Below are 20,514 nucleotides of genomic sequence, written 5' to 3'. Positions count from 1 at the left end.
TCCAACAGAATTATCAAGATTGTAAATGACACCACAGTCATAGGTCTTGTCAAGAAAGGCATGGAAACAGCACATAGGGGTGAAGTGGAACATCTGCTAGGCTGGGGTGACAGCAACAATCTGGCATTAAACCTCAGCAAGACCAAGGAACTGTGCATGGACTTTAGGATGTCTCAGAGAGGACATCAACCTCTGGAAATCAAGGGAGCAACAGTAGAAAGAGTCAAGAGCACTAAGTTCTTGTGTTTACACATATCACAGGACCTGTCTTAGTGCGCACCAACCACATTGTCAAAAAAGCTTAGCAGTGTTTGCACTTCCTACAGAAACTGAGGAAAGCAATCCTGTCACAGTCCATCCCTCAAGCCTTCTATTGGGAAACCATTGAGACCATACTGAGAAACAACATCATTGCACCGTACGGGAACTGTAATGCCTCAGATCGCGAGGCTCTCTGGAGAGTAGTAACAGTAGTGGAAAAAATCATTGGCTCTCCACTGGCATCCATGAATGAGTAAACACAAAAGTCAATGTATTGGAAGAGCTAGAAAGATAATAAATGACCGTACTCACCCTGCATGTGGTATGTTCTCTCACCTTTCCTATGGTAGATGTTACAGCAGCATGGACTGTAAGACTTCCAGGCTCAATTGAAGCTTTTCCCCTTATCCACCAGATTGCTGAACTCTTAACAGGCATGCCAGAAGCCATCTGGCTCTTTCAAACAATTGACTGAATATTCTCTTGACTAATCCAGTAAATGACATCCTCTCATGTCCATTTATTCAAAGATCAGTACTACTAGTAGCATAGGTTAGTGCGATATCCAAATCTTCATCTATCCTGAAACTTGAATGTACAATACTGTATGCAATATTTTTGCTTCACTGGTACCTGTTAATGTGAAAATTCAAGTTTGTGCAATATTTAATTGTGCAATACCCTAAATGGCACATTTTATGCATGTAATGTCTGTATGTGCCTGTCCTACTATTACTGAATAGTAGTTGAATGTATGTATGTTTCTTGCACTGGGAGCAAAGCAATGTAATTTAATTTGCCTGCAATATGTGCAGATCTAAATGACAATAAAGTTTACTCTGACTTTGATTTTGACTTTGTATCCTATAAGGCTTTGCAATGGCAACTGTTGTAGAATGTTTTTAAGTGGTCATCTTTTAACTCAGAATTATAAGAACTAATAGAGACATACCATTCATTCTCTTCCCCTACAACCCTAGTTCTATTCTCTTTTGTTCCACTTGAGGTAGGAACTTTGTTATGCCTTTTTAAAGCTTACACGGCTTACCTATAAGTCTGATAATTCACAGATATATTATTCACTAGCTTGTACTGAGGTAGAAGCTTAACTTTCTCTCCTCAAAAATATTGGCAACACATTTTATTCTATGTCTTCCCCTACAATGGATAGTTCTAGGCAAATTCACTCTCCTTTAAAATTTTCCACTATCTGAAGAAGCCTCTTGAGAGTCCACCACCCACCTACACTTTTATTTTACCCTGTTGCTCCCCTTGGACATAAAGGGGACTACAACTCCACAGGTTTTTAACATGTCTCCCTTTACATGCTCTGAGACCCCATGCTTAAGTGTCATTCTGTTTTTGTGTATATGTAGACGCCAGACAGAAGAAACCGAAGATGCCATATCCTGCCCAGTTAAAGAAACTCCAGCTCTACTCAGTGGCATACTGCCTGCTCAGAGGCGATCTGTGCCTGACGTATAAAGCCATGTCCAACCCGGAATTGATGGACATGCTGCACCTCAGAAAATCCAAATCCCATCGAGCTACATGCTCGTGAGACTTGAACCTCAGCACTGAAATAAATAGGACATGCTGGAGGGACAGATTCATAACCCAGAGGCTCCCTTCACTCTCGAATAAAATCCCAGTCCAGGTTAGGCAGACTCCCTCATTGACTCTCTTCAAGAGGAATCTTGATGAGTGGATGGGAGATCGTAGGTTTATCCCGGGTATCACTTCTGTGTCACTGTTAGACAGAAGCACAGTATACTAACCTCGAAAAAGGGCATAGCAAAATTAAATTTAAAATGGGTGGCAAAAGCCAAACACATTCTGGCTAGGCTTATTAATGCCCTAGGGTAGATAGCCTAGTATGAACCTATGAACCTAAACCATGAACTGAGCAGGAGAACTGAGAGCCAAAATGCAATAACGCTAACTGTGCACCTGTGTGCTGCATATATGTGATCAAGTGCAAGAGCTAATACTTATGTGTAGAGCTGTACTGCACAAAAGGTAATCATGCACCTGTGTGCTGCGTATATGTGAGCTGAGCACATGCAAGAGCTAATGCTGTATTTGTAAAGTTGTACTGCTGACAACATCTCACAGATGTGGACAACAGAATTGTTAATGTATTATGTAGCTGGTTTGCATATGATTAAGGGGCTAAAACTGATTATTTCTGTTACAGTGTAATACTGGTGTGTAACAGAATTAAGAAACAATGTATATTATTAGGAAGTTATATTCACACCAGAAATGTGCTTAGCAGGAATGCTAATGTATTATGTAGCCAGTTAACATGATTAATAGGTTAAATAAATTATTTCTCTTATACAGCAGTATTACACTGTAACAGAATTAAGTAATAATGTATATTAGGAAGTTATATTCACACCTGAAATGTGCTTAACAGGCATATTAATGTATTCTGTAGCCAGTTAACATCTGATTAAGGGGTTAAAATTGATTATTTCTGTTATACAGCAGTATTACACTGTAACAGAATTAAGTAACAATATATATTAGGAAGTTATATTTACAGCTGAAATGTGCTTAATGCTAATGTATTCTGTTGCCAGTTAAAATATGATTAATGGGCTAAAATGGATTATTTCTGTTATACAGCAGTATTACACTAACAGAATTAAGTAACAATGTATATTAGGAAGTTACATTCACAGCTGAAATGTGTTTAACAGGAATGCTAATGTATTATGTAGCCAGTTATATGATTAAGGTTTTAAAAATTTATACATGGATTATTTGGATTATATGGACTGTTATACAATGGATTATTTCTGTTATTACACTGTAACAGAATTAAGTAACAATGTATATTATTAGGAAGTTATATTCACAGCTGAAATGTGTTTAACAGGAATGCTAATGTATTATGTAGCCAGTTATATGATTAAGGTTTTAAAAATGATTATTTCTGTTATACATGGATTATTTAGATTATATGGACTGTTATACAATGGATTATTTCTGTTATTACACTGTAACAGAATTAAGTAACAATGTATATTATTAGGAAGTTATATTCACACCTGAAATGTGCTTAAAAGGAATGACACTATCAAATTTAATCAAAAAAGAATATTTGTAAATGAAGGACTATACAAATAGAAAACAAATCATACCAATTGTTTTATAAATATATATTAAAACAGCCCTTACACTGTGTGGTATGAGATAAACACAGTTAAACTCACAATGCATTAACAGTCATTCATTGAAATGCTTTACTTATAAATGTTTTTCAATTATGTAGGTAAAGGCTTATATGATGTGCTGGATACAGTAAAGGACATATCTTTTGGTAAGTGCTGCTTTTATGTTTTTGTAGACTTTTGCTTTTTAAAACACACTGAACTTTTATAGATGAGTCAGTAACATAGGTCATCATGTCTAAATGGCAGCCACATGCCTCAGTCTGTAGAAGTCAGCAACTTAAGAACTGCTAGCATATTTCAAACATACTGAAGGAAGATGGTATACCTAACATGGAGGGTAATTCCCTTTGTGGAAAGTATGTCTAGTAATCATGCATTGTGGCACATTGCACCGCTGGACTATGGTACCATAAGCGATGGAAATGAAGGGCCTACACAGTCAAAGAACTTCATGTGCGATCTGATGCCAGTTAAACATAAGAGGGTGAAATAAAAGATATTAATACTTGTTAAGTTACACATACAAACTGGTGACAAGTGTCATTACAATGTAAATTTAGCTGTAGCTGTAACAATGTTGTTTGAACAGGTGTGACTAGAACAATACAATAGGGGGCTGCCCCTGCATCTTTACTGTATGGGCAACAGGAAGTTCACCCCAGGGATAACTTCAGTGGCTTTGCTTAACAAAGGCACTGGAAACTAACTTTGGGCAGCATGATGCCAGGGAATCTTCTTGGGCTAGGCTTATATAGGCTCCATGGCCATTAGCCTAGTACACACCTATGAACCTATTGACCTATATATACTGTTGGGGGCTGTCTCTGCATCCTACTGTATGCTGTAGGGGGCTGTCTCTGCATCCTACTGTATGCTGTAGGGGGCTGTCTCTGCATCCTACTGTATGCTGTAGGGGGCTGTCTCTGCATCCTACTGTATGCTGTAGGGGGCTGTCTCTGCATCCTACTGTATGCTGTAGGGGGCTGTCTCTGCATCCTACTGTATGCTGTAGGGGGCTGTCTCTGCATCCTACTGTATGCTGTAGGGGGCTGTCTCTGCATCCTACTGTATGCTGTAGGGGGCTGTCTCTGCATCCTACTGTATGCTGTAGGGGGCTGTCTCTGAGTCCTACTGTATACTGTAGGGGCTATATGTGTCCTACTGTATACTGTCAAGGGGCTGTCTCTGCGTCCTGCTGTATACAGTAGGGGGCTGTCCCTGTGTCTTACTGTATATTGTAAGGGGCTGTCTGAGTCCTTCTGTATACTGTAAGGGGATGTCTTTGTGTCCTACTGTACAATGCAGGGGACTGTCTGAGTCCTACTGTATACTGTAGGGGCTGTCTTCATCTTACTGTATACTTTAGGGGCTGTCTGTGTCCTACTGTATACTGTAAGGGCTGTGTCTGCCTCCTACTGTATACTGTAGGAGGGCTGTCTCTGTATCCTACTGTATACTGTAGGGGCCATCTCTGCATCCTACTTTATACTGTAGGGTTTTATCTGTGTCCTACTGTATACTGTAGGGAGGCTATGTCTGTGTCATACTGTATACTGTAAGGGGGCAGTCTCTTTATCCTACTGTATACTTTAAGGGGCTGTCTCTGCATCTTACTTTATAGACAATAGGAAGTTCATCCTGGAGATCACTTCAGTGCCCTTGCTTGACAGGGCCATTGGGAACTAACTTTGGGCGGCATGATGCCAGGGAATCTTCTTGGGCTAGGCTTATATAGGCTCCAGGGCCATTAGCCTAGTACACACCTATGAACCTATACTGTAATGAGCTGTCTTTGCATCCTACTGTATACTGAAGGAGGGTGTCTCTGCTTCCTAATCTATACTGTAGGGGCTGTCTCTGCATCCTACCTTACACTGTATGGTGTGTCCTACTGTATACTGTAGGGGGGCTGTCTGTGTCCTACTGTATACTGTAGGGGCTCTCTCTGCATCCTAATGTAAATACCAGTGTGGCATTCCAGAGGAGCAGCCTATGTTAACTAGCCATGTGCACTCAGTCAGAAATGCCAGCAGTAAGGCACTTCTGGAGCAGAGTCAGACAGAGAATCACTCAGCTTCATAAGTTACCTTAGCCTCTCATGTTAATGAATGCAGCCAAAAGCTTGCATTCACCTGGTCATGTTAGAGGTATGTGCCAGGTTGTAGTGGACAGTTAGTATTGAAAGGTTTTTACATGGGTATATGTGTATGGCTGCATGTTTGAGTGTATGTAGAGGTATGAGGGGATTAAGATAAGTGTGTGTATGCCTGTCTGTCTACCTCTTCTGCCTGGGAGGCTGCAGTGGAGATTAGTTACAGGATTGGTAGGGTAAGGTGTGTGCGTGTGTGTGTGTACTGTATGCATGAACATGTAAATGTGTGTGTGTGGCTATCCACACCTCCCTAGACTAACAAATCCTGCAACATGGGGGGGGGGGCATACTGTATGCATGAACATGTGAGTGTGTGGCTGTCCACACCTCCCTAGACTAACAAATCCTGCAACATGGGGGGGGGGGTACACTATATCAGGCCCTAAGTCATGCATAAAAACAGTTGAACAAAGTTTTGCATTATGAAATATCTGAGATAGGGGAACACTAGACATAAATATCATGCCCTAAGATGTAGAAAGATGAAAGCACTGAAAAAGATGTGGTGCAAGGAGAACCCTAGCTAACAGGGATACTCTTAGTATCATGACAAAAGACTTGTGAGGTGAACACTAGACATCAGAGACACCTTGATATTGTGCTCTAAGGGCACTCACAAAAGAGTGTAGCACTGTACCCTCAGCATGTACAAATAGCTCTTTCACAAAGCCTTAACTTTCTGCACTATCATTAGGTACCAGGTAGCCTCTTACATATTACCTGAAGGTTCGAAGGTTAAAAAAAGGTTACGGTAAAAAGGAGGTTCAGACCCCATGCCTCCATCACACACCCAGCTGTTTAACAGAGTTTTTATCCTCTACTCCACCATTAACACCAGGGATACATAAAGCCCAAAGGGTAACTGTTTGAATTTTCAGCATCCACTTAGTTAGCTCTGTAATGCTGAGAATGAATGGCCAAAAATGGACTTAATAGGTTTATAGGTTTGTACTAGGCTAATGACCACAAGGGTCTTTTTAAGCCTAGCCATGCATCCCAAATCTCTGACAAGTGCTGGTACCCTTGATAAGTGTAAACAGAGGCTTGAAAGATAAAATATTTACAAGCAGGGTTCTGAGAGAAACTATTTACAGGCTGCCTGTGTCTATTAAAGACATAAGTTCCAAACCAGGGATGAATTTCCTGTTCCCATCCAATTGTCAGGTTGCACTTGAATTCAGTTAGGGAGGAGCTCTGCTTCACAAGGATGGTGAGCCTGTTCCATAGAAAGGGTGGTCTCTGGGTTACATCCCTGTCTCTCCAGCAGGTCCTAGTTATATCATGGCCTAGGTTTATGTCTTTAGAATGGATAATTGTGGTGTCATTTGTTCTGTGATATGCAAGAGATCCATCAGGGTGAGGCCTGACAATACCTTGCATGCCAGGTATTGACCTCCCCTTAACAGCCTGTAGGAGAAAGAATACAGAGATAGGTCCTTGAGGTGATCTGGACAGAGCATGTTACATTACTTATACCCTGTATTATTTTAGTTAGGAGCCTCTGTGGATGTTCCAGTTGTAGAATGTGCCTGTTTAGTTACATACCAAAGGGGGCATTGTGGTCAATGATAGGTCAGATGAATCCCAAATACAGTGTAACAATAACCTCCTTGTTTCTACATACCATGCCTTTGTTTATAAGTTGCACAACAGGAAATGATTTTCTGACGACTGCAGACATATGATGGTCAAAGGCTAGAATACTGCCTATGTGTGTCCCCAAGCCCCTGACTACTGGGTCATCTTAGGGGTGTGCTGTCAGTATGATAGTTACCAGGGATGGATGACCTCCTGAAGGATACTATTATGCATATTTTGACATTTAGTTTTAGTCCATGGCTATGACACCAGTTGTTTGTCTGTGTCACCCCTTCCTGGAGAACATTTGTGTTATGGGGATTCTGTGCCTGCTGCTAATTTAAAGTCATCTGCAAATTTAGTCAGCCAGAGGCCACTGACATGAGCCTTGATTTCAGAGAAGTAAATGCCAAAAAGGAGCAGTCCCAGAACCAATTCCTGAGGTACTCTGCTTGTGTCGGGCCTCTTTGTAGAGGTGGACTCCCCAATTCTAACCTCTTGGGTCCTGTCTGTGAACCAGCTAGCTACCCACCAGGTGACATAAGGGATTATATCTAACTGTTGAGTTTATCAACAATGTCCAAGTGGTTTATCGAGTCAAATGTCTTGGCAAGGTCAAGGTATGCAGGGTGAACAATTTTGTTCTCATCTATTGCTTTGGTGGCCTTCTCAAAGATGCCCACCAGGTTAAGTAGGCATGACCTGCCCTTGAAAAACCAATTGGGTTGGGTCCAGTGTCTGGAGGTTTCCTACATCATTACTAATCATTTCCATGATAATTCTTTCTATGGCTTTGCATAAGAGACTAGTGAGGCTTATGGGTCTGTAGTTTCCAGGGTCTGTCGATGACCCACCTTTCTGAAGAGGGTTGACAGTTGCTGTTTTCCATTTGTGAGGCAAGAAGCCTGTTTGGAGGCTACAGTTAAATAGCAATTCCAGAGGGCCTGATAGGTCATGTTTCATGCTATTTAGAAGGCATCCTGGGATGTTGTCTGGGCCCTTTGATGCAGTGTTTTTGACCTCAGAGAGGGCATTAAGGACCTGTTCCATAGTGATAGTAGGGGGAGTTATATTTGATGGTATTTCCTGAGGGGAGGTTGAGGGGTGAGAGAGATAAAGTTGGAGCTGAATTTGTCAGCCAGTAGGTTTGCTATATCTTCTGGCTCAGTATAGGTGGCTCCATTAAAAATGAACTCTGCACACCACTGTGTATTGCTTTTGATGTTCCAGACATAGACAAAGAATGCTTTGTGTTTGTCCTCAGCCTGCAAGGCCAAATTTACCTCAAATTTGGCTTTGGTAGACTATTTGTTGTCTGAGTTTTTTTGTTTAGTTTGATGAGAGTGTTTATCCTGCTGGGTGGTACACCTCCTAATGTTTGCCATGATTTTCTTCCTTCTGTTATAAAACCTATTGATTTTCTGATTCCACCAGGGTGGCTTGTTTTCTGAGTTAGTTCTGTACTTCTTCCTGGTGGGTACAGTTGCTTCTATGCAGCTATTAACATGCTTGTGTAGTGTTTCTTTGAACAGTTCTGCATAAGTAGCAGCCTTGTCAGGATTTACAAGGCCTTGAAATTTGCAGGTTATCACTTAATAGGAAGTCGGCTTTAGAGTAGTTCCTGTATATTCCAGGTTTAGCAGGGGGCCCAGGTTTTATTTTTACATGGTCTTACCTGTCCAGAGAAGACATTAAAACACTAAGGGGAATGCAGCACTCTCCCATATTAGTAAGGACCAGATCTAGTACGATTGAATCCCTGGTCAGTGTATTGACAGTCTTGCCCAGGGAGTCTGTGTTTTCAAAAATCTAAGAATCTCTGTGCCTGTACTTTTGATGTCATATATTCATATATGATCCCCAGTTAATAGTGAGATAATTAATGGAATGGATGATGAGAGGTTCCAATATGTTTAAATGGGAGGGATACAGAATCCTGAAAGCTCAAAATCCTGAAGACCAAAATCTGGAAAGTTCAAAATACTGAAAACTAAAAATACTGAAAACTCAAAATACAGAAATCACCCCTGCACCTCCCCCATGTGGGGGGCAGTGCTCCCCACACCCCATGCTACTTAAATATATCACCTCTGAGATTGCACTTCACTACACTAAGTGCAATCTCGGAGTTGATATATTTAAGTAGCAGGGGGTGTGGGGGGTGCAGGGGGGCTTTCCTCCCTGCTTATACTTGAAGAGTAATATGATTTGTGTTTTATTTGTTTCTGTATGTACTTGTGCTGGAATATAGTAAGTGTTGGTATCCTGTGTGTTTTCAGTATTCTGAGTTTTCAGTATTTTGAACTTTCGAGATTTTGGTCTCAGGATTTTGATCTTCAGGATTTTGGGCTTTCAGGATTCTGTAGTGCTCCCATTTAAATGCATGTTATGGGATTCCTGGGTCATAGAGAGGGACCTATAGCTTCAAAGAAGTGACATGGTATTTTGCCTGTGGTGATTTGAATGTGGAGAAGTTCAAGTGCATTGTCCGGTTTGACTTGCCTTGAGGTATATTTACTTTTGATGTAAATTGAGACACTTCCACCTTCAGTCCCTGTCTGTGTAGTAGCTGATAAAGATTCTGTATTAAATCAAACTCTTAAAAAAAGTGAACGATGAATAATCGACCCCATGTAAGTGAAAGCTTACAATCTCGAAAGCTCAGAACAGTGATTTTTTTCCAAGGGAAAAAAATTGCTGTTCCAAAAAAAAAAAAAAACTTTAAAACAGTACATAAAAGGGCTTTGCCCCCCACACCACTCCAATGTGGGGGCTATGTTCCCCACACACCCCCTTCTTAAATATACCAACTCTGAGATGGCACTACAGTGCCAAAAACAGCAAAGTAACAGAAGCGGCCAAGTGAATTCTTTCCCAAGGAAAGAATTTGCTTAAAAGCCACTTCGCTATTTTGCCTTTTCATTCTTTTAAGTTCGATCAAGATGCATTTGAAAGAATGCGTCTTTGATCACTTAATAGGAACCCGATATAAATGTGTGGAAGGCATTATTATCTTGCACTGCTGATGTTTTCTCTATGACTTAAAATCATGTCTCCGTGACCACACGGGTGAGTATTTTCTTGTTAGGAAAGTTTGTAGGTAGTGGGGGTTTTGTTAAGACTCCTAGTATTGAGCAGTAACACCTTTGGATTTTCTTTGTTTTAATTTGCTATATCAGAAGTACTTTCAGTCTGGCATTACCTAAAAAGACACTATGGGAGAGGAAACTTCTTTAGCTAATATTTGAAAGCAAAGAGGGGATAGGTGCAGACCATCCCTGGAAAAGCAGTGTGGTCTGTTGACCATGTCTTTCCAGGCTGACAAATAGGTTCATAGGTTAGTACTAAGCTAGTTGCCCTTGTGGGCCATTTTAAGCCTAGCCAATTACCCCATGTGAGAATCAAACCCTGCACCTTGTGCCTGCAAGGTAAACACCTTAACCATTATGCCAACTTCCCACCCATAATATTGCAACCCCTTAGATTGACACCATAAACCGAGCCAGTTATTAAAGTCAGTCTGTTCATATTGTGGCATCATCCTTGCAGAAGGTAAAATGCTGCTCAGTCCAAGGCTCATACCAGACTGGGACACATTGCAAGAACTCCGTGATGTCTCAATTCATATTGACCAGGGAGGTACATCTCAGGTCATTACACCCACATGGGCTATGACTGAGTCATACTGATACTTGTGTCCCAGGGATCTGAGTGCATGTGTAATGTGGTGGATCCTGGTCTCTGATAAGCAACTGAACATGGCTTTCTCCTTACTCCAGCTGGTTTGAGAGACACCAGTATGAATAACAATGGAATCTGCATTGACCAGAATGTTGGATTGTGTGTTGGATTGTGTGGTGCCTTGCCTTATGGGCTTTAAAGCAAGGGCTACGTGAGATGTGGCGGTATGTGTTGATGTGAGTGTAGTTTTAAAAGACTGCATTCGTCAACTCAGGGTGTCTGTGGCTCTACAGGGCACTGCCAAACACTTGAGGAGAAAATAATAAGCAGACCCTGATGATTTATGGATGAAGTATTTAGGCAGATATTTTGAAGTTAGGTTAGAAAACAGCAATGAAGCATACGTAACAGAAAAAAATAAGAATTCGCTTTGTGAAGAATTATGAAAAGAGGAGACAACCCTAAATGGCTACTGCTTAGCTATTACTAGTGCTGGTCTTAGCACAGCTTCAGGCTGCTTCGTGGTGCTGGGATATAGTGTTCCTTTGCATCTTGCCTCACCAGAATCAGAACAATGCAGAATGTGGGCTCTCTAATAATTGGTGTTCTTGGACTAGATGTTGTGGATTTTAAAGATAAAAAAATGGGTTAATAACCTAACATATGCAGTGTGCACTAAGCAGTTAGATATGAAAGAGGGGTAACTAATGCCACTAATTTTAAAAAGCAAGATAGAGTGGAAGACGTTGGGCACTTCATATTCTGGTTCTATAGAATACAGTGGGATGGCCAGTAAATTTAAATAGCTGAAGGGGAGTGATTTCACAATATGATAATGCTGTGCTCACAAGAACCAATGTAGGAGGAGAGTGAAGGACATGTGTTATCAAATTAGTATAAAAAGGAAGGTAGATAGAAAGATAGTTGAGTTTAATTTCTGTGTGATTCATAAGAGCCATAGCTGTAATTTCATATATATACTAGGACCAAGTTTTGAAAGTTTTATTTCTTCTTTTTAAACTCTGTGTGATAGATGACTTTCAAATCTTCGGTATGGTATACTATCGGTACTAGAATGTTCTTAATAATGGATATTAATACAGCAGGAATGTTATCAGGATCTATAGGTGTTTTCTTTCCAACTTTCAGAGATGGATTCACATGTGTGTGTGTGTTTTTATGTATATGTGTGTGTGTTTATGTATGTGTGTGTGTGTATGTATGTGTGTATGTATGTGTGTGTGTATGTGTGTGTGTGTGTTTATGTATGTATGTATGTATGTATGCTTATGTATATATATATGTGTGTGTGTGCTTATGTATATATATATGTGTGTGTGTGCTTATGTATGTATATATATATATATATATATATATATATATATATATAGATATATATATATATATATGTGTGTGTGTGTGTGTGTGTGTGTGTGTGTGTGTGTGTGTGTGTGCTTCAGTTTCAGTGTGTGCATTTGTGTGGAAGAGTGACAGAGAGGAAAAGAGAGTGAAGGAGGAGGGATGCCTGTGCCAATGTGATGCACGGGCCACCAGTGTTGACCACTACAGAAAAGGGCTGATGTGCACTTGTGGTGGTTAAAGATGATTCAGAGACATGCAAATTAGCCAATAATTAGGCGTTTCCTCATTGTAGCTAGTATATCTTTGAATGACATTTTCATGCATTGCACAAACAGCTCATTTTGTTCACACCTCTCAATGCCAGTGATGGGATTCTTTTTGAATTACAGGACTATTTGTTTTTTCAGTTTTACAAATCTTGAGGTTAAAGGAAGTCTGTTATTTATATCCCACATTTCTAAAGGTTGTTTACTCATTTTAATCCTTGTCATTGTCACAGCAATAACTTATTTGAAAAATTATAAATGTATAATTCTTTTTTGTAAAAAGGCACAAGTTGCCACAATATTCTATTGACTTAAGACCAAAGTAATGGCTATTAGCAATGTAAATGATTTATGGTTACTAAAAAATCTTCTTGTGAAATTAAATTCAAGCAGTTACATCAAGAACAGAAATCTAATTTGCATGTCATTTGGTAGTGGGATGAAATTAAAATATAGCAAAATTCCATACAGATAGAAGAACATGTTTACTCTGTGCAGACAATGAATCTTGTCCACAAACTGGTCACTTAATGGTACAGACCAAAATGTAAATAAAATGTAAAAGTACAGCAAAGACTTTTAATGGGCATCAAATATATTAACCACATAACAAACAGTAAAACTAAAAAACAGGTATTCATGTTTTAGTTGCACTTTACCCAAATCCAAATCCCATGTGGCAGTTCCTGGAAGTCAAGACTGAACCCTCCATCTACAGCTGTGATGCAAAAAATATGTTAACAAATGCTTTCCCATGACTGTGGTAATTCCTGTTTAAATATAATGTGTCATTTATAACCCTACTAAAGATGATCTCAAACAGAATAAGAAGAAGTAATATATCAAAGTGTATGTAGTAAAACAGATATTTCACTGGGAGACTAATCTGTTACAAAATCTAGACTGCTATGAAATCCTACATTTTCTTGCATTCAGACAGTCTGACCTTTTGAATTCCTACAAGGATTATCCCACAAAATTGAAAATCAGTGGCCAGGAGTATAAGTTTTTAGTGCTCTAGGTTGAAACTATTAAAGCTTGCAGTAAATTGTACGACTACCATTTGGGCATAATTTTGCAATACCTTGCCACTTTTAAGAACAAAACTTTCATGCCGCTATTTTATTTTTATTTATCATTTGTTAACTGTGGAAGTCCAACTTGGAACTAAGCCAGTTTTCAGCAGAGGCACAGGGAGAAACGCTCAAGAAGTATGTCTTTATAATGCGGGAGAAAACCAGAGCACCCGGAGGAAGTCCACACGAACGCAGGGAGGACCTGCAGACTCCACACAGAAAGCACCCCAGCTGAGCATCAAACCAGAGAACCTCTTGTATGAGGTGACAACGCTACAGCTGCAGCACTGCACCATCCTGAATTTTAGAAAGAAGTGGTCATGTTTTGGGAGAGGTTTCCAAAATTTACTTAGTTCTTTATTTATCCTTTGATGACTGGGTTAATTCCACTAGCCTAGTAGCACTTTTCAGGGAGCCCTGAGGTGTCATTTATACTGCTAGGGGAAATTCTGAAAGAACAGAGGGAAGCTTCCCCTGTTCTTTTCATTAGGTGTTGTGGGATCTCTCATATCCACCTGAGCTACCATTAGCTCAATCTGATGGAGCCTTGATTTAATATGCCCTCCAAAAGACAGCACACTCAGGAGTGCAGCATCCCCTTATGCTGAATGGGAGGGTCACCTATTGATCTACTCACTGCAAGAACAGAACCCACAACCTTCAGCACCAAAGGTGACTAAGCTACCTGTTGTGCTACTAGCACCACTAAGTCAATGATATCAAACTATATTTTCCATTAATTCTGTTTTGAAGTGGGGCTGGAGAATCCCAGCAGCCACCTACCCTTTAGAATTTCACATGGGTAACAGGGGGCTGCTACCCCTCCCCCTTACAAGTTGGACTAATATTGAGATTAGTAATGTAAACCTAGCTTAGCCTGATTAACGAATGGGTAAAGTAAAATAACACTTTCCAGTCTGATTTAGATTCATTATAACTTAAAAATAATGATTAAATACAATAGCTTACTAATTCTATTAAAGTGGACATGACTATTTCAACATAACTGCCAATGTGTTCAATGAACTTCATAAATTACATAGATTGTTGGGGGGCAGTTAGGACATTGTTCTCATGCCACTATGGAGTGAGAATGAAATATGTCATATTATATGCGCCATATCATATTTAAAGGGCACATTTATAGACATCCATAGCAGATTTCGCAATCATAGCATACCTCACTAACAAATGTTAAAAAAGATATTCGGGGTGCTTTGCTTCCAATAAATAAAATATTTGCAGCAGGTTGTTCACAAAGCAATGCAAACAATTTAGTAGATAAGTCAGACATATAGATCAACATAGTCTAGATTGTTTGACAAACATACTTTTTTGATGCAGGAAGTGAGAAGTTTTTGACAGATTAGTCTGGACATATTGAAAGGAGCTGACCAGATGCTACTTTCCCAAATTCAGTTATGGGACAACTGGAAGCTCGGACGTACAGACCGTTTGTACCCAGGAAGAAATATGCTACTACATTAGTGGCAAACTTTAGTACATGAAATTATGAAACTGGAGAAGCAAAATAAATAAATAAATAAATAAAAATGATCCCTCTAGCCCTACATAAACTGGAACACCCAAACCTCCAATGTTGGGTATGTGTAATTTTACTGGAATGGGTAATTAAAAGCTACCTGGAATAACTTGCCATAAATTCCACTAGGAGCAGCAACATTGAGGACCTAGTTTTTCTGCTAACATGTCCCCGGCTTGTTCCATACTTGTGATTGGCCCCTCACTGGTTAAGCATGATCACAAATAGGTTACTTTAGAGATTGCGGAGCCTAATGGCTAACTGAAAGCAGCTTGATTTTGAGCTCTTCACACTCATACTAGAAAATACAGGAAAAACTAAATATATTTAAAAAAATTGGGGTAAATATTGAAGATGAAGTAATTTATAACAAAGCTACCAATTTTGAAGAAAAAATTCTGAAATTTTCCTGTCAAATACTACAGAGGACATTTCAAACTGCCTGAAGAGAAGTAACTCCAAGAATTCACACTCAGACTCTATTATAAAAAAAGAGATGCAACAGATATCTGCTACTTTGCTGGACTTATCACTAAAAATGGACAGATTTACTGAAAATCTAGAGAGTCTTAAGGATAATTGCCAAAAACAAACAGAAGTTTTTAAAGAAATCTTACAACAGCAACAAATAAAAATATCAGACATTGAGACTTCCTTAAGTGATGTTGATGGGAGGTTAAAAGAAGATGAACTACATACTCAATTTCTGCTACAACAGAACACTTGGTTAATAAATAAAGTGGATGATATAGAGAATAGAGAAAGAAGAACAAATATAAGGATTTTTGGTCTTCCAGAGAAATCCGAAGGTGACGACATTATCTCATTCTTGAACTCTTGGTTTCCTGAAGTTCTTGGAGTAAAAGAAGGCTTATCTTATGGGATAGAAAGAGCACACAGAGCTATTGGTAAGACACTTTCTAATTCTTCTAAATCAGCTCCAAGATCCATAGTAGTTAAATTTCTTTCTTTTATGGACAAAGAGCTTATACTGAGATCTGCATGGAGGAAAAGTCCTGTTATGTATAAACAGTCATTATTAAGATTTGATAATGATTATTCAACAAGAGTTCTGGATATAAGGAAGAAAACATGGCCATTAGTAAAACTTTTAAAACATAAAATCAAAGCGCAGCTCTCTTATCCAGCCAAAATAAGAATCCAACATAACAATGACATGAGAACATTCAACAGCATAGAGGAAGCCACATCTTTCATAAAGAATAATAACATAATTCCACTACCTGAAAAAATGGACTGGTTAAATTCATCTTCTTTAAAAAGAGCTCCAGGGAAAAATATCTGGTCGGAGGCAAGAGAAAAAAAGAAACAAAAGACTGACAAAAAGAACTCTGACGATACTATTTCTCTCAAAGTATCAACTAAGGTATGATTATAATATATTAAAACTAAACTCTTATTACACTAATATAAAGCAGTTTTTTTTTTTTTTAAGCTTTTAATATAAACTGTCTTTTTAAATGGCTTTCTCTATACAACTACTCAGTTGATAAATTAAGGTGCTATCAATGCCTGAATAAATATTATCATTTTTACTAATTACATTTATGTTATATAAAAGTTCACATTTAAAATTCATTGATTTAATTTGATGTAGAGTATAGTGATAAAAATGTTATACAATAGAATCACTCATGAACATTTTGGATGTATTCAGTATATTATCGTATTATTTGAAAGTAAATAAACATCCACTAGCCTTCTGCTCAGTTATTTTTAGCTTTCTTATCTGAAAAGTTGTTCACCGCTTCATACATAGCACGCGATATATTTAATCCGTACATAGATGTAATTTAAGATACTGGCCAGAAGATGGCGTATAAATACACACTATTGCAGAGTTTTCCCCTTTAACACTGCTGTTTCTTTTCTATACAAGTATTTGATTACTAAAATAGTGCGCTATCATTGCCTGAATAAATATTGTTGTTCTTGGAGAATGCATCTATGTTGCTTAGAGGTACACATTTAGAATTTGTTAATTTGAATTAATGTAAAGTATATGATGAAAATATTATAAAATGGAACCACTCGTGAACATTTTGGGATGTATCCAGAACATTATTGTATTATCTGAGAGTGGACAGTATTCATGAGCCTTCTGCTCGGCTTTTTCAGTTTTTTCATCTGAAAAGTTGTTCACCGTTCACATTCATAAGCACGCAATACATCCTAGCGTGTTTAGATGTAATTTAAGTTACTGGCCACAAGATGGCACGTAATCACGCACTATTGCAGAGTTTTTTCCATAACACTGCTGTTTTGATTACTGTAAAGGAAGCGTTTGCTTCAATTATTTTCACGTTTCATAAATATTCTTTCATATTTTATTAAAAATTTTATGGTTTACTATCAAACTCAGCTAATATCTCATGCAAGTATAGCGCTAGATCTGCTTGGAAAAAAGCGCTATTATAACAAGAAAGATAGTGAATCATTTAAATACTGATGTGCCTTAGTGGGTGAGTGTCTGGTAAAAGTATAATACATGCGCTCTGTGAACACATCTAACTGACACTGTATTAGATAAGTTACGTAAAATGATTAGTTATGGGACAAGAGTGCTATTGCACCATTATTAAGGTAGATTTCTCTTACAAGTATAATTCTAATTTTGACCTTTTTCTTTTTTGTTTTATAGTTTAACATGTAAGATGAGATCTTTTACTAGTTACCAGACGCTCACTACATTTGTGATAAGTAGAAGGCAATTTCTGATGTGTGATCTTTAATCTTGAACTTAATAGAGAAAATCTTATGAATAATAGCTTACTACAAAAAGGTCACATATAAGTAATTTAAGAGTGAAACCTCTTACACATTTTATTAATTTTAGATTGTGGAATTATCAGAAGTTATAAAACTGACATTAATTGAAGAATGAGAAAATGCTTTATGCAAAGCATTATAAATGTTGCTTTAATTCTAACTGTTATTATATTAAATCTTATAAATGAATATTATTATCTGTAAGTATTTTAATTGGCTTCGATAAGTGGTTAGCTACATATTAATTAACTTTACTATGTTGATGTAATACCTTATATAGATCTAAAAATATGTAAAAAAATCCTTTTTATTTTAAACAGTATTTATCTATCATACTCACTCTACTTCTTTTTATTATTAATAACAATGTTAAATGTCACTAATAAACATTAATGACCTGACATTTGCCAATATATTATCTACAATTGGTAATTTGCAAAAATTTCATAATATTAATGAAAAATGAACATCTAATATGTTGTTAAAGTAATTAACAAATGTCTTATTTAAAATCGTTTGTAATTGGAAATAATATCTCATTTTAGAACCCAATTTGTAATGAACAAAACTTTACAGGCTAGACATATATGTTATTTACATAATAAGTGCATCATGTTCTCTGGTTTTAGTTTTCTTTTTTTTTTTCTTAATGAGGAGCTCAATTTAAAGCTACATTTCCTCATTAATGCAACTATTATTATGGAGGGTAAATCTGTTTGAACTTTTAAGTCCAAACAGATTTGAGGTGCTTGACACTTCATGTTTGGGATCTAGAATGGCAAAATCATTAATTGGTTTATTCAAAATATGTTAACGCAATGTTTTTCAACTTTTTCATTTTCCAGTGGTCCAATTTGAAACTTTTTTTAAACACAAATAGAAATAAACATATTCACTTCAAAATAACTTCTAAAAGAAAGGATAAATCTAACACTCAAAACACATTAATTTCCAAGGTAAAACAAAATTTCAAGAACAATCCAAAAGTACAAATAAATACTTATAAAAATGACACACAACTTTATTATCTATAAATATTAATGGTTTAAATAATCCTATAAAAAGGTCGAATTTTCTAAGATATTTGAAATTACAAAAAGCACAAATCATATTTATACAAGAATCTCATTTTAAAATAGATGATAATTTCACATGGAAACCTAGTGACTATCTAATTCTTTCTCACTCCCTATACAAAAAAAAAAAAAAACAAGAGGGGTTATAATTTTATGGAAAAGAAGTGTAGTTATTCCACAGATAATTTACAAACATGAAAATAAAGAAGGTTTAATATCAATTGTAATAATAAAATATCAAAATAGAATTTGGACTTTAATAAATATTTAGTGGATTCCTGGAATAGGATGGTCTACGGTTAAAAAACACATAGAATTAATTAACAAAGTAAACAAAGGTATGATAATAATGGGGGGAGATTTCAATTGTATTCTAGATAACTTTGAAACAACTAATAAAAGAAAGTTACGTCTTACACCCGTAAGTAAACACTTCAAGAGATGGTTAGAAAGCTTAAATCTGATAGATACATTTAATTTTAAAGATTCTAACTCATTAAGCTACACACATAGCAATTATCGCTTTAATACTAAAACAAGAATAGATAAAATATTTGTCTCCTCTGATTTAAACAGTAGGATAACAAAATTTTCTATTATTCCATGTCCTCTCTCAGACCATAATGCCTTAATTCTTAAAGTACAAATTGATTTCAAAAGACTAAACATTGTAACTAGAATACCAGCTTACATCCTTAAATTAAAAGAGTTTAAACCTTGGCTAGATTCAGAAATCAAATATTTCTTAGAAACAAATCCTATTAAAGCTACAAATAATATAATAACTTGGGATACACTTAAGGCTTTTTTGTATGGTAAGATTATAGGATGGTTTAAAAATAAAACAAAGGAATGGGAATCTGAATTACACAACATACAAAAATGAATAACAGAAATAAATACAAGTTCTTATGATGTAGTAGACTCTCAGGAAAAAAAAAAGAAATTATAGATTTAAATAAAAAAATACAATGAATTCCTCACTCATAAAACAAATCTAGCTTTGGAAAAACTAAAATTTGCCTCAATTTCAACTTCTCCAAAACACTTACATAATCTAGCAATGAGAATTAAAAAGCAGAACTTAGAAAATAACATCATAAATATAATACATGAAGGAAAAGGGAAAAAAAGTCTCTGATGTGAATGATATTCTTGAAGCTTTTAAGTTCTATTATGCTAAGCATTATGGAAAAAAATAATAATATTTCATTTTCAGATCTGAAATTTAATAATTCCTTAATAAAAAACTACCTGACCAATTAAAAGTAGAAATGGACAAACATATCTCCATAAAAGAAATAAAAGATATAATTAAAGTAAGTAAAAACAACAAATCACCAGGAATGGATGGAATAATAATGGAATTATATAAAATTCTTCCAAATTCGGCAATTTCTCTACTTCATAACATGCTAAATGATATTCAAACTCAAACTATTACTCCACCATCTTGGAAATATTCACTAGTTACCCCTATAAAAAAAGACAAAAAAAGATCCATCCCAATGTAGCTCATATAGACCTATCTTTTTGCTTAATAA

At 37.0% G+C, this 20,514-nt stretch overlaps 1 protein-coding gene across 1 annotated transcript in view; it reads left to right on the top strand.

The window, feature by feature from the left end:
• The window catches only part of LOC122803964 (arachidonate 12-lipoxygenase, 12R-type-like), a 399,535-nt gene that overhangs the window by 182,920 nt on the left and 196,101 nt on the right, over nucleotides 1–20,514 (top strand). The window contains exon 4 of the mRNA XM_044073642.1: nucleotides 3,545–3,592. Coding sequence (XP_043929577.1) covers nucleotides 3,545–3,592 — 48 coding nt within the window. The remainder of the gene's footprint in view (nucleotides 1–3,544; nucleotides 3,593–20,514) is intronic.

The sequence above is a fragment of the Protopterus annectens genome, chromosome 6.part0, assembly GCF_019279795.1.
Source record: "Protopterus annectens isolate FY-2018-M chromosome 6.part0, PAN1.0, whole genome shotgun sequence".
Classification (NCBI taxonomy): Eukaryota; Metazoa; Chordata; order Ceratodontiformes; family Protopteridae; genus Protopterus; species Protopterus annectens.
This window is presented reverse-complemented; position numbering and strand designations above follow the sequence as displayed.